Genomic DNA, 16,697 nt, shown 5'->3' on the forward strand with positions numbered 1-16,697 from the left:
TTTAATTGACCTGTCCGCCCCGTATAACTCCTGCATTTCAAGCATCAATAATAGTAAGTATAATAATTATAATTGCTTATATAGTGCTTTTCTGGACACTCCACTCAAAGTGCTTTACAGGTAATGGGGACTCCCCTCCACCACCACCAATGTGCAGCATCCACCTGGATGATGTGATGGCAGCCATAGTTCACCAGAACACAAATCAGCTATTAGTGGGGAGGAGAACAGTAATGAAGCCAATTCATAGATGGGGATTATTAGGAGACCATGATTGGTAAATTCCAATAGGAAATTTGGCCAGGATGCAAGGGTTACACCCCTACTCTTTTCGAGAAACGCCCTGGGATTTTTTATGACCACAGAGAGTCAGGGCCTCGGTTTAGTCTCATTCCCAGCTCCGACTTCTCCCTACATTGTGCTATTATTGATTCACTCATCAAAATGGCAGGTCCAGGTGCTTGGCTTGCTAAGGCTGACAACTCCAGTGCCTCTAAGGTGATCATGTAATCCTTTTACTAACTGCAATGGCACCTATTCTTGGCCAGCTGAGACAGTAGAAACCTTGCACAATACCTCCTTGTTCAGAACTCACATTCCTCTGAACCATACTTTCCATACTTTGAACCATACTGACCTATACTTTGCTATCTCCAGTTGGCACAACAAACTATCTTGTGAGGGATTGCTCCTCGCACTCTCAGTTCTTACTGGACTGCTTGCAAAAGATTCCCATCCTTCCACCTCTCCACAATCTTAAAGTTCCCATCTTTTGATATACTCACCATATCATCTTCTATGATGCGAGTATCCACTACTAAAGTATATCTCAGGGGCATCCAGTTCTTCCACAAACTCCTTTTTGTCATAACCTATCCATCTCTTATTCACCCTCAAATTACTCTGTTTCTAAAAGTCTTCCAACGATCTGAGAAACCCCTTCCGAATCAATGCACACCACTTCCTCAGACATCCTGGCCTCCTGCATTTAGGTTCTCAGATCTGGTTACTCCTCACCCTGGGTTGACAGCATGCTCCAATGTTTATGCTGTCATTCTTTGGCTTCCAAAAATATGCTCAAAATCTACATCAACTTCCATATCCTTTGATTCTTCTTTCAAAGCTTGCTATCTCCTGATACTTTAACTCTTTGAATTGTATAATAAAGATGAAAGTGAAAATACTGCGTCACCAATTGAAATAAGGTGGAATTGTACAGTAGGTAGACCTAAATAAGATTTAGTACACAATTTTTAACTTACTATATCCAGTTAAGTTGACTTAATCATTTATGTACATGAAATTACTGCATCTTACCTTCTTTTTAGAATACTATTGTGTACATTACACATCTTTATACAGTGTGAGGAAACCAGAATATCTAGAGAAAACACACACAGATGGGGGAGATCATACAAACTCCACAGAGATGGCATCACAGGGATTGAACCCAGAGCCCCAGTTCTGTAAGGCAGCACTGTTGACCACTGTGCCACCTGCTTCACACAAAACAAACAAAACATATTGAAACATAATGTTCAGTTTATTTTTTGTGAAACAATTTTGTACTTGGGGTTTTATGGTATGCTTGTGGAACATTGGGTAGTACATTAAAGATGGACATAAAATTGGGTGTTTGGGATATTGGAAATTGGTAGTACATCCACAAAATCAATCAATCAAAACCAAATCCAGACGATGCCTACTACATATAATTCATCTCAGAAGAAACACTATTATCAATTATGAATGGCAGCCTATGCAGGCGCACTTCAACAGTATGGTTACAATCATTACCCTGTTTGCCACAGAAGACATGTTGTGGATCCAATGAGTGAGGCTCATACTCAGCACTTGGTAGACTTTTAAGGTGGAAGTGTGGCGGGACAGTGGAAATCTCACGAAGACACTATTAAGGCACAACTGAAAGATTATAGAATAGAATTACTGGTAAGGGTGAAAAAACCTCAGTGGAATACTAGGAACAGTGTTCCACAGAATTACAAGGTTTAGATAGTTTAACAATTAGATGAATGGAATTTACTCTTTCTTGAAAAAAACAGCTAGTCGTCTTCACGATTTACTACAGTTTAATGAAAACTTGCATTTTTGTATATTTTTTATTCAGTTGCCGAGACATCAATATCTATATGGATAGATTGCTTTGTAATTGTAATATTTTATGGTGCAGCTGTTGAATTTTAATATCTTCATACAAGTACATGATTTGAAATTTCTTTGTTTCAAAAAACTTTTTATTTTATTGGAAATTTGTCATTTTTTCATTTTATTGGAACAGTCTTTTTTTCCACTCTGACAACACTGAATAATGGATTGTAACAGTGATATGACACTTAAATCCTATGGACCTACAAATAAGTCATCCATAGAAATAAAAATATTTGAAACTAATATTTAATATCAATTATACAATAAAGTATTTTCACATTAGTGGGCTAAAGACTCCTCAATGTTCCTTAAAAATGTTTTAATTCATGCTAACATAATTAGCACTTAAGAATCTAAATATATTGTAAGTGTGCAAACAACTTATGAATTAAATAACCTAATATGAATTTAAGAACTAAGTGCTACAAACACATCAATAGCTTCTAAAGATAGTATTTGATATGCATACCATAACTCTGGATGTTTGTACCAGTAACACACATCTCTACTGACAGAGGTCATTTCATTGTGAATTACACAATCTGTAGTAAGAAGATACAAAAACTTCAAGTGTTGGAGATACATTATTATTATTGTTGTTTTTGGTTGTGTCACAATTACAAACTCCATTCTTAAAAAGTATATTTTTGTTGCTCTTTAGATATCAAAAAGTAAGCTTCTGCTGCATGTTCATCCCATGTGGCTGACATAAACCTGCCTCTAGCATGGGTGGTCCCCATGCATCCTTCTGATGTTGCATACTTTAACACATACTGGTAAAGATGCTTTTTGACCTTTGAAGTGTAATGGATGTGAAGCAATGATTTATTTTAAAAACGTAGAATACTGAACAAATCACATTATGTTATTTCCTTCCATGCATTTAATGTTCTTTTGAACAAAGGAAAGCATACATTTCTTTTGCTTACTAACAGATCTAGCAAAAATGTGATCTAGTCACATTTCTGTACTATGCGAAAACAAACAGACAATGCCCAAAATTGTCTTTGTACCTTTTAAATGAATGAACACAAATTAGAAAATTCATTTTTCATGATCCTTGTCTTTTTCTCTAGGCATTCGACCCATGCTGTAGAACTCATAATTAGGGTGCATATCAGTAAAGTGTGCAATGCGGTTTGACATGGAAAAGAAGGCTGCGATAGCTGCAATGTCCCAAGCATCCTCACGGTCAAAACCATGGTCTTCCAGATTCTGGAAATGCTCTTCAGTGATGTTATCACAACGGCTGACAGCCAAGGCAAAGTCCAACATCACTCTCTCTCGGGCCTGCAGTTCAGCCATCTCATAGTTAACAATGACCTTCAAAAGTAAAAATAAAAACTGTTAAGATATAGAAAAGTTCTCCTACCAAAGAAAAATACCAAATGTTTGAAGACTGAAGACTTTAAGAGTAAATTACAGTGTCGGCAAAAACTAAAGAAAATAAAACTTGAATAGTCACTTAAGTATAAGTATTCAGACCAATAAATTTAATATTTGGTGAAAGCACCTTGGACAGCTGCCAAGTCTATTTGGGTATGTCTCCCCCAGCTCTACACAGAGACTTGGAGCAAGTTGTGTCCATTCTTCTTGGCAGATTTGCTCAAGCTCTCTCAATAGGCTTTGGGGATTTCTTATGGACAGCAGTTTTCAAGTCTTTCTACAGATTCTGTGCAAAGGTCTGCGTTTGCAAGGCACAACATTAAAAAAAAATTAAAAAAATTGAGATCTATGCTGAAGATAGAGATAAATTATTTAGATTTTACCTTCCATGTCTCTAGAAAGGACTTTCTTAATGACTCAGTTTCGTACTTGTTGTTAATATTTTTTACTGCTAAAACCATCTGGACTTCATCATCATTTGATATTTGACTTCATGGGCTGTTTTTTGTAACAACAGAGCAATAGATAGTTGTAATGAAACTGTGAAACTGTGATTTCCATTGTATGAACAGAATTACTAAAATTGCCATCAAACTCCATCACCACTTTAACCCACGCAGAGAACTTTCCTCAATGAGTTACCTGGTCTGCCAAAGTTGGATTTTTAGAGTAGATGCGATGCAGAGCACTATGAGAAATCACACAATACAGGCACCTGTTGTTAATGCTTGTGGCTACCACTATCAGTTCTCTGTCTTCTTTGGTAAGATGGCCTAAAAAACAAGATTCAGATGTTATGAATTCTACAGGAATATTCCAATTTACCATAAATTAAGATAAGGGATTTATTTTTTTGAATATATAGAATATATTGCAGATATATCATTTATTTCTAATCTGTAAAATAGTTACATTTATTCATGGATAGCCCACACAAAGGAATGCCTCTATGAACTACTGCATAAATATGGAAAACATTTTAAGTAAGTCTATCTGAAAATAATATCTAAGAACTATCAAAGAAAAAAAAGATGTTTAAGATGCTATATCCAGTTTTAACAAGTGCATGAATAAGATTTTATCTTAACTGACCACTTAACTAATCTTGTGTTAAGATTTTGTGTCAAGACTGCTAAATGTTTTTAAAAAATCTGCATACATTCTGTAGCAAACTGATTGAACTGCTTCCATGCTTAAGCCAAAGATAGCTAGAAAGGTTTATACATTTACCGTTTTTACATCTGTTTGTATGGCTTGGTAATCTTAAATCAAACAGTTACCTATATTACTTCTAACTTTACTATAACATAAGGTAACCCTACTGTTTAAAAATAAGCTTTGCTGTAGTCCACAATTTGAATTTAAATATGAAAGTCATATTAATATCAAACAAAAATGAGAAAGAGCATTAAAGTGGTGCAGACGTTATCATAACTGACTTGCAGTCAGGGCTCAATTCCAGACCCGGAATACAATCTGTGTGGACTCTGTATGTTCTCCCCAGGTTTGTGTAAGTTACTCCAGCCACTCCAGTTTCCTACCACAGTCTAATGACATATTGGTAGGTTAATTGGCTTCTGGGAAAATTGGCCCTGGTGCGAGTGTGTGTCTGTGTCTAGGTGTCTGCCCTGTAATGGACTGGCATCCCATTCAGGATGTATCCCACTTGTGCTTGTTACTTGCTGGGATAGGCTCTGGCTCCCCTGTGACCCTGAATTGGATGAAGTGGTAGAAAATGGACTGGTGGAAAAAAGAAGAACAATTAGGCAGGTAGCAAGAGTTCTCTCTGATTAAAACAAGCAAAAAAGCAGCTTGCCTACAGTACCTGTTTCTTTATTCATCAGAGCATTATAGTAAGCAAAGAATGCCCTAAATTCAGCTGGACGGTGAGAGAGTACTTTGAACACATTTGGCAAAAATCCACTCTAGAAAGGTAGAAGAAAACCATCAATTAGAGGTGAAATTAAATATTAAAAGAACATTTTTTTTACACTCCTGCTCATTAAACTTTTACTTTGTGTGTACATGAGTAAAACTGGGGGTGTTTTTTCTTTTTTCCTTGTCTCAACTATCACAATTATTATAAGCAGATAACTTAAATATGTACTATTTCACAGAGAACATAAAATGTAATAAAAAATGGGCTCACTGACTTTACTGGCTGGTGCTTATTATTATATTCAACCATTTTAGTGGATAAAAAAAAAAAAACTTCTGAAAAGACTTCCCAGATCTCACAGATGCAATTTGGCTAGTGTATGCAAACAGAGCTATAAACCCCCCAAAATAATTGCTCTTAGTAGGGAAATTGTGATAGAAGAAATTCTGCAAATATCAGATGAAGTCTCATCATTTTGTTTTTTTGTGACTATCCTGGAGCAAATATACTAAGTGAGTGCTGTGATGAGAAAAGACATATTAAAGACAGAAAGATATTCTTTTTAATAGTAAGAGAACTGAAGTTGATAGTAAGATGATGTTTTATCTGAAATCTCGTTCAAGAGCTGAGTGCCCAGTTATTTTATTTTTTTAAACTATTTAGAAATAAAAAGGGTTGAGATGAGAAGAGTCATTTGCTTATTTTCTTCATAGTTGGGGAGTATTCCAAGGATCTTAACATTTGAATTTGAATTTAATTCAATATCCTGGCTTGGCAGCATGTTCAGGTACCCACTTTGAAATCTGAAATTTTTCTACCTCCCGATATATGCTTGTCTTTTTCACCTGTTCCCTCAGATTCTCGGGTCTCTACTGATTCTAAAAGAATTGTCTTCATTAACTTAGTAAATGCTTTTCAGGATTTCAGATGCTTGTATTGCATCTATTTGTACAGTCCACTCTGCATAACTAAAGACATTAGGTCCTTCTGTCTTCACTTCAGGAGTTAACATATTTTTGTGCAATGTCTTATTGTAATGTGCTGACTGAACCTGCATATGCTATGTTGAATGTCCTACCAAACCATAAATATAAAACATGTATTCGAAAATATTTTGAACATGGCTTCTTCTGACTTAAGTTCTACACTGTATATCTAGATATTGTTACATTATTGTTACAACTTTTCCACATTGTCTGAATGAGGACATTAACTGGTCTACATAAACACCTGAACATTCTGGATGCAAGAATGTTCATTTGCACTTGACTACCATAATAATCCTGAGTATAAAGAATACCCAGTACTTCTTTATCAGCTACGTAACTTGGAAATTCGTATTTTTACAAAAATTGAATTTAACCTAATTAAGGAAATGACAATCAAGCCTTTTGTCCCAGATTTTCTCCTAAATCACAATCATTCCTGGAATACTTTATAACTATATATATATACTGTAATATGCAAATCCTTTTTTCTTCACATTGGGCTTCATTCATCCCTCCACCTTTACGGATACTCCTTGGTAACTCCTCACTCCCCTTGCCTGGGGATACTTATTTCCTCATCCTATTGGCAGGGGTCTAGACTTCAGCCAAGTGGGTTAACCCAAATTTCTCTAAGCCTAAGCACCTAAACACAGATTACATTTAATTCTTCAGTGTCATTATTGAATTAAACTTTATAAAAAAAAAACACAGAAAATTGTACACAAATATGAACACAGCATACAACTTAAACCCATGTCCGTACATGGCAGCGCGGTCACAATTCAATTCAAAACTGTCCTGCATTGGTTTTACTGTTTAATTAATAAAAATCATACATTTACTGTTACAAAGGGGGCACTATTACCTTTGTCTCCACCTCTTCCATTAGCTCCACTATGTCATAAGGAAGATCCTTCTTATATGGAATAGGGTACCGCCCGATGGACTTTGGGGGACCAGGGCAGTACGTCTTTCGAGTTACAGCCGAACCGATCCCGCTTGTCCAGTGCCACTGAACTAGGTGTTTGGATAACGACTAAAACAAAAGATAAATATAGCTACTTATCTTCCTACAAATTACTCGCTTTTTATTATTCCATACAGTACGTTTAAAGGTATGTGCAAAGAATTACAAAAGATTGATTTTCTGAGACTCAAAATCATTTGGAATCTCCAGTGTCTTTAGATATTTGAACCGTAATTCCTAAAACATCTACAAATTACTTGTACACCACATGTGAAATAAATTGTACATATATTACGATACAATTACGCACGACAGACCTCAAACTGTAGTAAAACAACAATTTTGCCCAGTTGAATTAAAAGAAATGTAAATTCACTTACAAACTGATAAAACTGGCGAAGGTTAAGACTACACATACGCTTTGCAATATTACCAGAACAAGCCATCTTTGCTTTTCCAAACCCCAAGCAAATTCTATTTCCTAGTTCAAGGTTCCTTTGTCGACCACTCACAGTACAACACGCAGGACACACCCCCTGGGCTTCGTCCAGCCTTCTTGAAATGTCCCAGGGTCGATTGCAATGAGCTTTCTGATTTACTACGGAATTCCGTGATAAAATGAGTACTTGATACTAGCTGGTATGGTATTGTCTCTCGATCATCCAAAGCTGTAATGAAAAAACCCTACGGAACAAAGCTGGAGAACAGTTGATCACGTACTTATTACGGTATGTAAGATTAAGCTGTTGTTATACTAAAAACATACTGAAGGGGGTTCTGATTTAGAATATCTGAATTATTAAAAAAAATAATTACATATTGTGAATGTGGACCAATACCCTAATATGTGGGCACACAATAATTTAAATATTACTTTGTCTTATATATATATATTTGCATTTCTAAATATGTTGTCTGTGAAAGCATGTTGCTTTTGTGCAGTATTATTACTCTTTCTCACGAGATTGGAGTCTGTCCTTTATCTGTTATGTGAACATAATGAATTGTATACTTTTTGTGTCACCTCCCTGTTGAATTGGAAATCATTCCATTGTGCAGCTTGCATGCGGTGGTACTTTGCACAAATGTGCTTATAGATCATTTAACTTTTGCACACATCGCCCCAAAGAACAAAATAATTGTTCTTTATTATAGGTTAAAATCGGCACGTGAAATTGACACTATCAATTATGTAGATTAATTTACAATATATTTGTATAGATTACATGCATTTACAATAACGCACGTGATTATGTTTTTGTAAATAATTGTATCACTGCTTCGTACCACTCCTTCAGTTAATTCAAATTAATGTGTAATTGCAAGGAATTCACATACACTTAGCATTGGTACCGTGCAGTGTTGGGGTCTTGGGTTCAATTCCAGATGCTATCTGCGTGGAGTTTGTATGTTCTCCCAGTATTCACTTGGGTTTCCTCCAGGTGCTCCGGTTTCTTTCCACTGTCCACAAATATACTGGTAAGTTAATTGACTTCAGTCACTCGTGTGACTGTATTCTTGTCTGTGTCAGTGAACACCACCTTGCGCCCGTTGTTTGCCGAGCAACTAAATTGGAAGAAGCAGTTATAAAATGATTTGATGGAATAGTGGAATTTGTAAGCGTTCCACACCTCCTGCCTAGGTGGCGCCAGCAGGAATAATGAGGATTATATCCAGATACTGAGGCACCTCTTCGTTAGTCACCATATTTCGATTGCTTAGAATTCGGATCAGCTCCAGCGCAACATCTTTTAAGAAACAGATCCGTTGTGCAGACTTGATACCCTGTGAATTTATGACTCGGTGACGTTTTTCCGGCAGAGATTAAGCAGACGTCTAACTTGGTCTGTGTATGTCGTGATCATCTGCCTCTGTTTGCGACAGTGATGGAAGTTTAGTGTTGGCTGTGGACGGTGGATGGAGTGAGTTATGAAGATCAGACTTTTCTAACACGGGTAAGGTTTGCGATGTATTTTCTGTATTATTGGTACACTCTTGGCTGTATTAACATATATATATATATTTAATTTGGAATTAGACTTTAATTACTATTTGAACTTGATCAGCTGGAACATTATGTTCTGCGGAGCGGTGCTCTGTGACTAAGGATCTGCGCCTGTGGTTGGGAGGTTGCCGGTTCAAATCCCGCAGCCGGTAGAGGAATCCTACTCTGTTGGGCCCCTGAGCAAAGCCCTTAACCCCAACTGCTACAGGGGCGCTGTACAATGGCTGACCCTGCGCTCTGACCTTCTTCTCCATGTCTGCGTGTCTGTGTCTCATGGAGAGCAAGATGGGGTATGCGGAAAAGACGAATTCCTAATGCAAGAAATTGTATAGGGTTAATAAAGTAATGTTACATGTTAAATGTTCTGTATGCTTGAATGTGGTTGCAGGCAGTGATGGGTATTTACACGCTTTGATCATGGAGCATCTTTTGAGCGAGAAGTGATGTGGTTAATGCGAAACTGTCCTGATAGCTATAGTATAGGATACCTATAAATAATTGTGTTGGTAGCCGATAGATATTTTTATGTCTCTTTTATCACTACACCTGGATAATAATTCCGATCTAGGACAGTAGTGTACAGCAGCGCAACCGTGTGTTTGTAGATATTTAAAAGTAATTTTAAAACTCTTCTTATGAACATACATCCCAGAAACATACTCCGAGCTAAATAATAAAAGCTATATCAGCAGTCTAATAAGCTGTCGATACCAGAGTGGTTATATGATCCTGTTACTACACTGAGATTTTAGAACGGCGAGCAACAGCTGATGATGTATTTAAATTTTATTGAATTCTTTATTTAAATTGATAAGGGTTTGTAAACACATTCTCTTGTACGTTGGCAATCCCGAGAGTACCCGTCATTACAGAACAACATGCTCTGCTCTGGAGTTCGGAGCCCTTACTGAATAACATACGTATGTTATTAATGTTTATTCTGAGATATTAACCATCAATCTGCTTCTGATTATGTCGTTCTATTTTAAAAACAGCACTGATTACGTCCTTAATTGTAGCCTTACTGTAACATTTTGGGTGGTAAATCGCTCACGCATATATTGTAGTCATATGCTAGCTATTATGGAGAGTTATCACCAGTAACACCATTCATCATACCATTCTAGTATTACTAGAAAACGAATGTCTAGTAAATCAGAAGGGAGAAATATTTCAATATTAATGACTATAGTAAGGATGCTTACCCTTTAGAACATAGGATACTAAGCTCTAGAGGAACAGGTAAAGGTTTATTCCAAGCTGAAAAAAAGAGAGAAAGTTTTGGTTATGGAGCCTTCTTCTCACTATCAATATAGTGAGGTCAACATAAAAGTAAGTTTCTTGTTGAGGAGTAGCAGGGAACAACATGAATGGGCTGGGGTGCTGTTTAGGAGCTAACTGTGAGCTTGAATTACATTTCTCCATTGGTGTAAGAAAACATTGGGTTTTTCCAATTTACAGTTTGATTCTTTTATAATTGAGCTGACAGTGTGCCTCCATGCAAAAAAAAGCTCTTTTGAATAGTAAAAAAAAACAACGGTAATAAGCTTGTATTTTTAAATAATGTGCAAAGCTAACATCTAGTTCTTTTTGTTGTATTACACAGTAATTGAAAAGGATCTATGTGGATTTTAAGTTCCCATAACTGATAAAAAGTAATTTCCCTCTTGATCCCTTGAAAGTGTTAAGTGTTTAAGGTGTAAGGTTGGTCACATGGTTTTGGCATATTGCTGTGTAGGGCTCTGCCAGAAACTCTTGTCATCTTGCAGGATTCACCGACTAAAAGTACTGGCTATCTTGGATGTCTGGTACTGAGTGCATTGGTGTCATCACATGGTTTAGTGACTCTGAAAACATTTTTTTTTTTATATTTTAATTACTGTATACTGATTTGGTGTTACTCTCAGTAAAACTGGGAAACATTTCCATGTGGTGTTGGGGGGTAGAATTACCATTTTTTTCCATGGCTAACAAATCATACAGTGTGCAATTGTGAGAAGTTGAAAACAATAGTGAACAAGTGAACAAATCAAACTCAAAGCAAGATACTGTTGCAAAATGGCAACAGTCAGCTCCAATTAAATTTAAGCTAATTAACATAACATTCCTGACTGCATGGAAGTTATTGAAAACTACATGCTTTGGGGCATTCACTTGAAAATAATTTTGCTAGTTTGGCTTTCCTCCATTTTAAGCTCTTTAACCTATTGGTGATCAGAGCCTAAAATCTTTTTTTCTGATAAAGTTGCTAAAGCATTGAAAGTGTGCAATATTGTAATGAGATTTTGAAGCACATTTATTAAATGATTCAGACTTTAATCATTGCCTTTGAATGCCTGAATTTGTTTGAATGTTTTGAGCATAACCTTTATCACACTAGGTATAGCTTGGTTACTTGTTGTGGGTAAACTTGCCTTTTACCTTTTGTGAATCTGTGGAGGAAAGTAAACCAGTGCTTTTTTTAAGTTAATATAATTAAAGCTGTTTTTAAATGCTGCATAACTTCATATTTACTTGAGAACCCCTTAAATTGAATTTATTTATGCTGTTTTTTTCTTAAAATAAAAAGCAAATAACCACGTTTGTGCAAATGTCGTTGTACATCTGTCAAGCACAATCTGTACTGCAGGAGTTTCCTACACCAGTCCACAAGAGCTGGTGAGGGGTTTTAAACTCATAAAGAATTCCTCAGATAAAAACATGGAAGATAAGTCATTAGTACAATTAAACAATGAGGAATTTAAGTGAAAAAGAATAAGAGTCCTGTAGGACCTGCGAATTGTGGAAAGTATAAGTTCTGCATGTCACTGAAACTTTGGCCTACAGAGTAACCCAGGGTTGTCTAATACTGGATGGTCATTGTATCCACAGGTTTTCATTCCAGCTAAGGTCTTAATGAACTGCAACAGTGGGTTACCAATTTAACTGGACCATTTTAGCATCTTGTACCTCTTCATGTGTTTCTGTTTTTAAGGAAGAGACTTTGAAAACCAGCAGACATACTGACCTTCCAAGGACCATGACACTCTTTTGAATAAAATCTTTGTTGTTTTCCTTTCTCCTGTAGGATCAGCCCTTCTCCCCCTAAGCCTAGTGAGGATGTTTCCAGGTCTTGCCCGGAGACAGTGGCATGTATTCTGTCAGTTCTATTTGCAGAAGCATGCCACTCGAATCTGCCAGCCTTGCCATGGTGTGTTTTTCTTTGCTTTCTGAACATTTCCATTAGTATTTTGATCTTTCTGGTTGATTTGATCCTTATTATGAAAAGTTCACATTTTGAAGGGCAAACAGCCCGTACCAAATGATGAAAAGTGTGGCCACATGTTAAATGGCCCTACCCTATTGAAATTAGCAGCCTTCATATGAAAGCAATGTACTGTCAACAGAATTAAAAGCGGGATGTATTGGAACTGCATCTATATTTCATAACTTGGATCTTTGTTTCATTAAGGACTTGGTACTGCTAGTAAGTGGTATTTGGAAGCTGATATTTAAATAGTGGGAGAAAATGTAAGAAAACTTGACATCTCCACTAATATTTTGGATCTTTGGTTTAATATGTCAGGCTCTGTGTCAGTAAGAGACTCGTGCCTGGCAGGCATAAAGTGAGGAAGCATCATCTGTATTATTAGAGTGAGCCTGGTATTTGTGTGTTTTTTAGTCTTATAATGATATAATATGACAACCACTAGCTAATTACCAATTATATTTGAGTAAATGAATATTCACTTACATTATACATTTAGCATGAGGAAAGTAGAAAAACTACAATGAAACTACAATGTCCATTTAAAAAATATGTGATACTAATAGCATTTTCACAAACTGCCAAAATGGATTTAGAAAGGGAAGTTCTTGTCTAATTTGCTAGAATTATTGAACAAACAGTGACAGTTGACGAATATAGTAGAATGTATTGGGGTATATGGTGTGATATATTTATATTTCCAGAAAAAAAGTCGTAAAAGGTTGACCCTCAGATTAAAAGCTACAGCAGTCCAAAGTAGTGTATGCATTTAGATCACAAACTGATTATGTAAACTCATTTAAAGAGTCACAAGAGGCTGTGAAGAAGCAAGCGACAGTGTACCACAGGAATTTGTTTTAGGCTAGATGCACTTCCTGACCTATTCATTCATTCAATCAATAATTTAGACACTGATGTAGTTACTTAACTAGTTAAATTTGTAATTGATATAAAATAGGGTATAAATTAATAAATTAGCACAGACATAGACACTTAGCAAATGTAGTTTAAAATTGATAAATACAAAGTGACCCACACAGGTTGTAGATACATATCACATTTCTGATTTTGATTTGCAGGGAGCTATGCACAAAAGGCATCTGGTTTTTAATGTAGATTTTAATTTCCTTGCCAAACCAATAGAGTGAAGTAACAAAAAGCAAATGGTGCTTTGGTTATGGCAGGCCAGCTGTAGAAAGATTAGTCCTGCAATTAGTGGCCAGTAAATAGCCCTCAATAGTTACAGTATATTCTGTTAGACTCTTTTCCACATGACTCTGGTAAATCAAGCTGGAGATTTCTCTATTGCAATGGAGAAAGGAGGACAGACGTAACTAGCAGCTCCCCTCTCCCCCCAAAAATTATAGCCTTCCCTCCTAAAGCCGGGCACACGGCACCGCTACAGGTACAGAACATTATTCCTGAAGGCAATATGGAGGAATACCTACAAGCATTAGAGAGAACGGTAGAACGGCTCCAGTGGGATTGCAACCTGGGGGCCAGCATAGTTACCCCTTTCCTATTTGGCAAAGCTCAGAAGGCGTATTATGACTTGGACAGCACTGCCACCGACTATGAGCATTTTAAAATGGAGATTTTAGCCCGGGAGGGGTTCATGACCCATGTCCGGGTGCAGTGTTTCCTCGGAGCATTATGGTCCCCACGTATTCACTCGCTCTCAAATGTTCGACCTCATTTACCTCCCAGAACAAGGTAGTAAAACACATGTATTACATACAGATGCAGCTATTCAAAATGCGCGGTACAAACCCGCGGTACGGTAACCTACCCACAAGCCACCGCGGGGCACCGGAGGGCACCGCATTAAGTGATTGGCTGGCCAAAATGACCGACAGGGGCACTCGTGATGCATTGGTTGGTAGTGAAAAGATTTAATCATTTAATGTCTTTACTGTGCACATTTTAATCCGCTTAGTTTTGAATATTTATATGGAATTTTACCACTAAAGGGAAATTTTAGTAGCTGAGCATAAAAAGACGAGGAGCATAACGCATTTGAAGGTCATAAATGATATTCATTTAGGAACATAAACATTACTGTATGTACGTAAACTGTACCGTGTATGGCTGGTCTTGGTAGTTTAAAGAAAAAATACACACCAGTCTTTTTCTCCCTAAACATTTTAAGCAAGAAAGTTTTATGAAACGGTACCAAAATATGCGATTGCTGTATAGAATCAATTTTAATTTAAAAAAATTATTTAACACGAAAATTAAGCTGTTTTCATCTTCCACCTGAGAACAGTCACCCATTGCTACCCAACGCAGAAACACAGCCACTAACTAGCAAAGAGAGGACATTAGCTAGCCAATATGATGAATAAATAAATGATTATTTTGTTTATTTCTTTTGCACATTTATTTGAACATTTCCATCTATTGTACAAGCACTTGGAAACTGTCCAATCCCTAGTTCATCAGGCATTTTCTTTTACACTGCGGGCATTCTCCCGGTCTGGCGCCAGTCTGTGTCTTCTAGGATATAATGCCAGCGAACTCTTGTTTTTATGTCCACTATAACAGACAATCTCCTTTGCTTTTAACCGAGCGTTTAATAATTTCCTAAAATGAAAATGATTTACTTTATTTCCCTCACGGGATCAATAAAAGTATCTATCATCTGTCTAAACTATGGGACAGAATTCTGGGGTCTCCCCATACCAGAGATTATGGTAGGGCTTCAGAATGGTGATTGGCTGACACCATCTGACACCCCTCTGATTGCAGAAAAAAGACGTGCTGGTTTGCTATATGTACATACTTTTCCAGGAAGAGGATTTCTTTCTATTCAAAATGTGTATTATAAAAGTTTAAGAAGTAAAAACCTTACAGCATACATAGATTTCTAAACTGATCAGGATCGTTATCTTTGTCTTATGCATAATAATGTTCACCGCTCTGTCCAGCAAATTAATATTAAACTTTATTTTATATAGCATTTTAAACGAATAAGTAATTAGATTGCTCATATACCTAATCACTTATTCTACATAAACACAGTGTAATTGCTCTCTGAAAATGCCTTTTCTTTTTATTTAGGCTCAGATTTCAACTATAGATCGTATTATAAACTTTCTTGGAAATATGTAAACCATGTTTGCTATTAATTAATTTAGGGCTAGAATATGTTCATTGTTTTCCAATCGAGTCGAGTTGACATTAGAAGCTTGCCACGCCCGGACTGTTACACCAACACAATAGCATGTTAAAGCGATTTCATTGAGGAGCCTAGCTTTCTTAACTAGGAAGTACTGGACTTTTGGATGGGGGGAGGTGTCTTTCGCTGGAAATCTCGCCCCCTTCTACTTTGAAAATACCTGTGAAACCGGTTTAATTCGTCACAGCCAGCACTCCCGCAGAGAGGGGGGTTGTACTCGTTCATGTCTTAGCCGGAACACATCATTATATCTCATTTTGTATTTCTATAAAAAAATCGTTTGCCCAGCCTATTACTATTGTTCTTATAGTTTTTATCCTGTAAAGCGCTTTGTGGAGCACAGCTTTCTCACCACTTAGATTACTTTTTGATACCATCCTTACACAAAGCAGAAACTTCTTGTATTTTCCGATGACATACAAGTGGAAAGATCACAGATTTTAATCGTCTTTTTTCTGAACTAGGGAAAATCTGATCATGTTTCTCTATAACAATAATAAAAAAACTTTATTTTACATATCACCTTTAAAAGTGGCATCTCAATACAGTAGATGTAAACCACAGATTACAAAGTAAATACCCAGACAAATGCAAACGCGTTTTTAATAAAATGCTTTTATTCATTCAGCAGAGAGAGAGCGTAAAACCTGGGCGTAACAGCTGTTCCTTCTTCTGATCACTCGCTCTCTGGATAAACGTCTCGCCTGTCCTGTTCTTTGTTTTCCTAATTTGCTGATTATGCCTTCTGCGATCAACTCCTGCCCTCACACCTAAAGAAGATTATTTAAAATTTCTTTGCGCGGCCCATTGTACAATTAACCCTTGTATGTGCTGTCCTTAAGGTGATATCACATAAAGGTGATATGTAAAATAATGT

At 36.6% G+C, this 16,697-nt stretch overlaps 2 protein-coding genes across 7 annotated transcripts in view; one reads left to right on the forward strand and one right to left on the reverse strand.

Annotated features, from left to right (window-relative positions):
• Positions 1–1,524: 1,524 nt before the first annotated feature.
• LOC102684318 (uncharacterized) lies at positions 1,525–7,881 on the reverse strand. Its single transcript, XM_015345318.2, has 5 exons — positions 7,771–7,881; positions 7,289–7,459; positions 5,381–5,480; positions 4,198–4,328; positions 1,525–3,492 (listed from the first exon to the last, which is right to left on the reverse strand). Exons 1-5 carry the CDS (start codon positions 7,834–7,836, stop codon positions 3,214–3,216), a joined length of 747 nt encoding a protein of 248 aa, XP_015200804.2. The 5' UTR covers positions 7,837–7,881; the 3' UTR covers positions 1,525–3,213.
• A 38-nt stretch (positions 7,882–7,919) lies between these two features.
• slc30a9 (solute carrier family 30 member 9) overlaps positions 7,920–16,697 on the forward strand; it is a 115,740-nt gene continuing 106,962 nt past the window's right edge. For 2 of the 6 annotated variants that reach the window (XM_015345312.2, XM_015345317.2), the window contains exons 1-2: positions 9,087–9,345; positions 12,463–12,585. In XM_015345312.2, the coding sequence (XP_015200798.1) occupies positions 12,495–12,585 (91 nt within the window). In that variant the 5' untranslated portion in view covers positions 9,087–9,345; positions 12,463–12,494. Of the gene's footprint in view, positions 8,119–9,086; positions 9,346–12,462; positions 12,586–16,697 lie in introns of those variants that run through there. The other 4 variants (XM_015345313.2, XM_015345314.2, XM_015345315.2 and 1 more) reach the window with 4 other exon arrangements.

Source organism: Lepisosteus oculatus, chromosome 1 (assembly GCF_040954835.1).
Source record: "Lepisosteus oculatus isolate fLepOcu1 chromosome 1, fLepOcu1.hap2, whole genome shotgun sequence".
Taxonomy (NCBI): Eukaryota; Metazoa; Chordata; class Actinopteri; order Semionotiformes; family Lepisosteidae; genus Lepisosteus; species Lepisosteus oculatus.

What these genes read in the sequence shown, in the direction of transcription:
- LOC102684318 (XM_015345318.2), bottom strand. Translation starts at nt 7,836, where the DNA reads ATGGCTTGTTCTGGTAATATTGCAAAGCGTATGTGTAGTCTTAACCTT. An exon ending in TTCGCCAGTTTTATCAGTTT is followed by an intron (nt 7,460 to 7,770) that starts GTAAGTGAATTT and finishes CTTTTGTTTTAG; the next exon opens with TCGTTATCCAAACACCTAGT. An exon ending in TGGAAGAGGTGGAGACAAAG is followed by an intron (nt 5,481 to 7,288) that starts GTAATAGTGCCC and finishes CTACCTTTCTAG; the next exon opens with AGTGGATTTTTGCCAAATGT.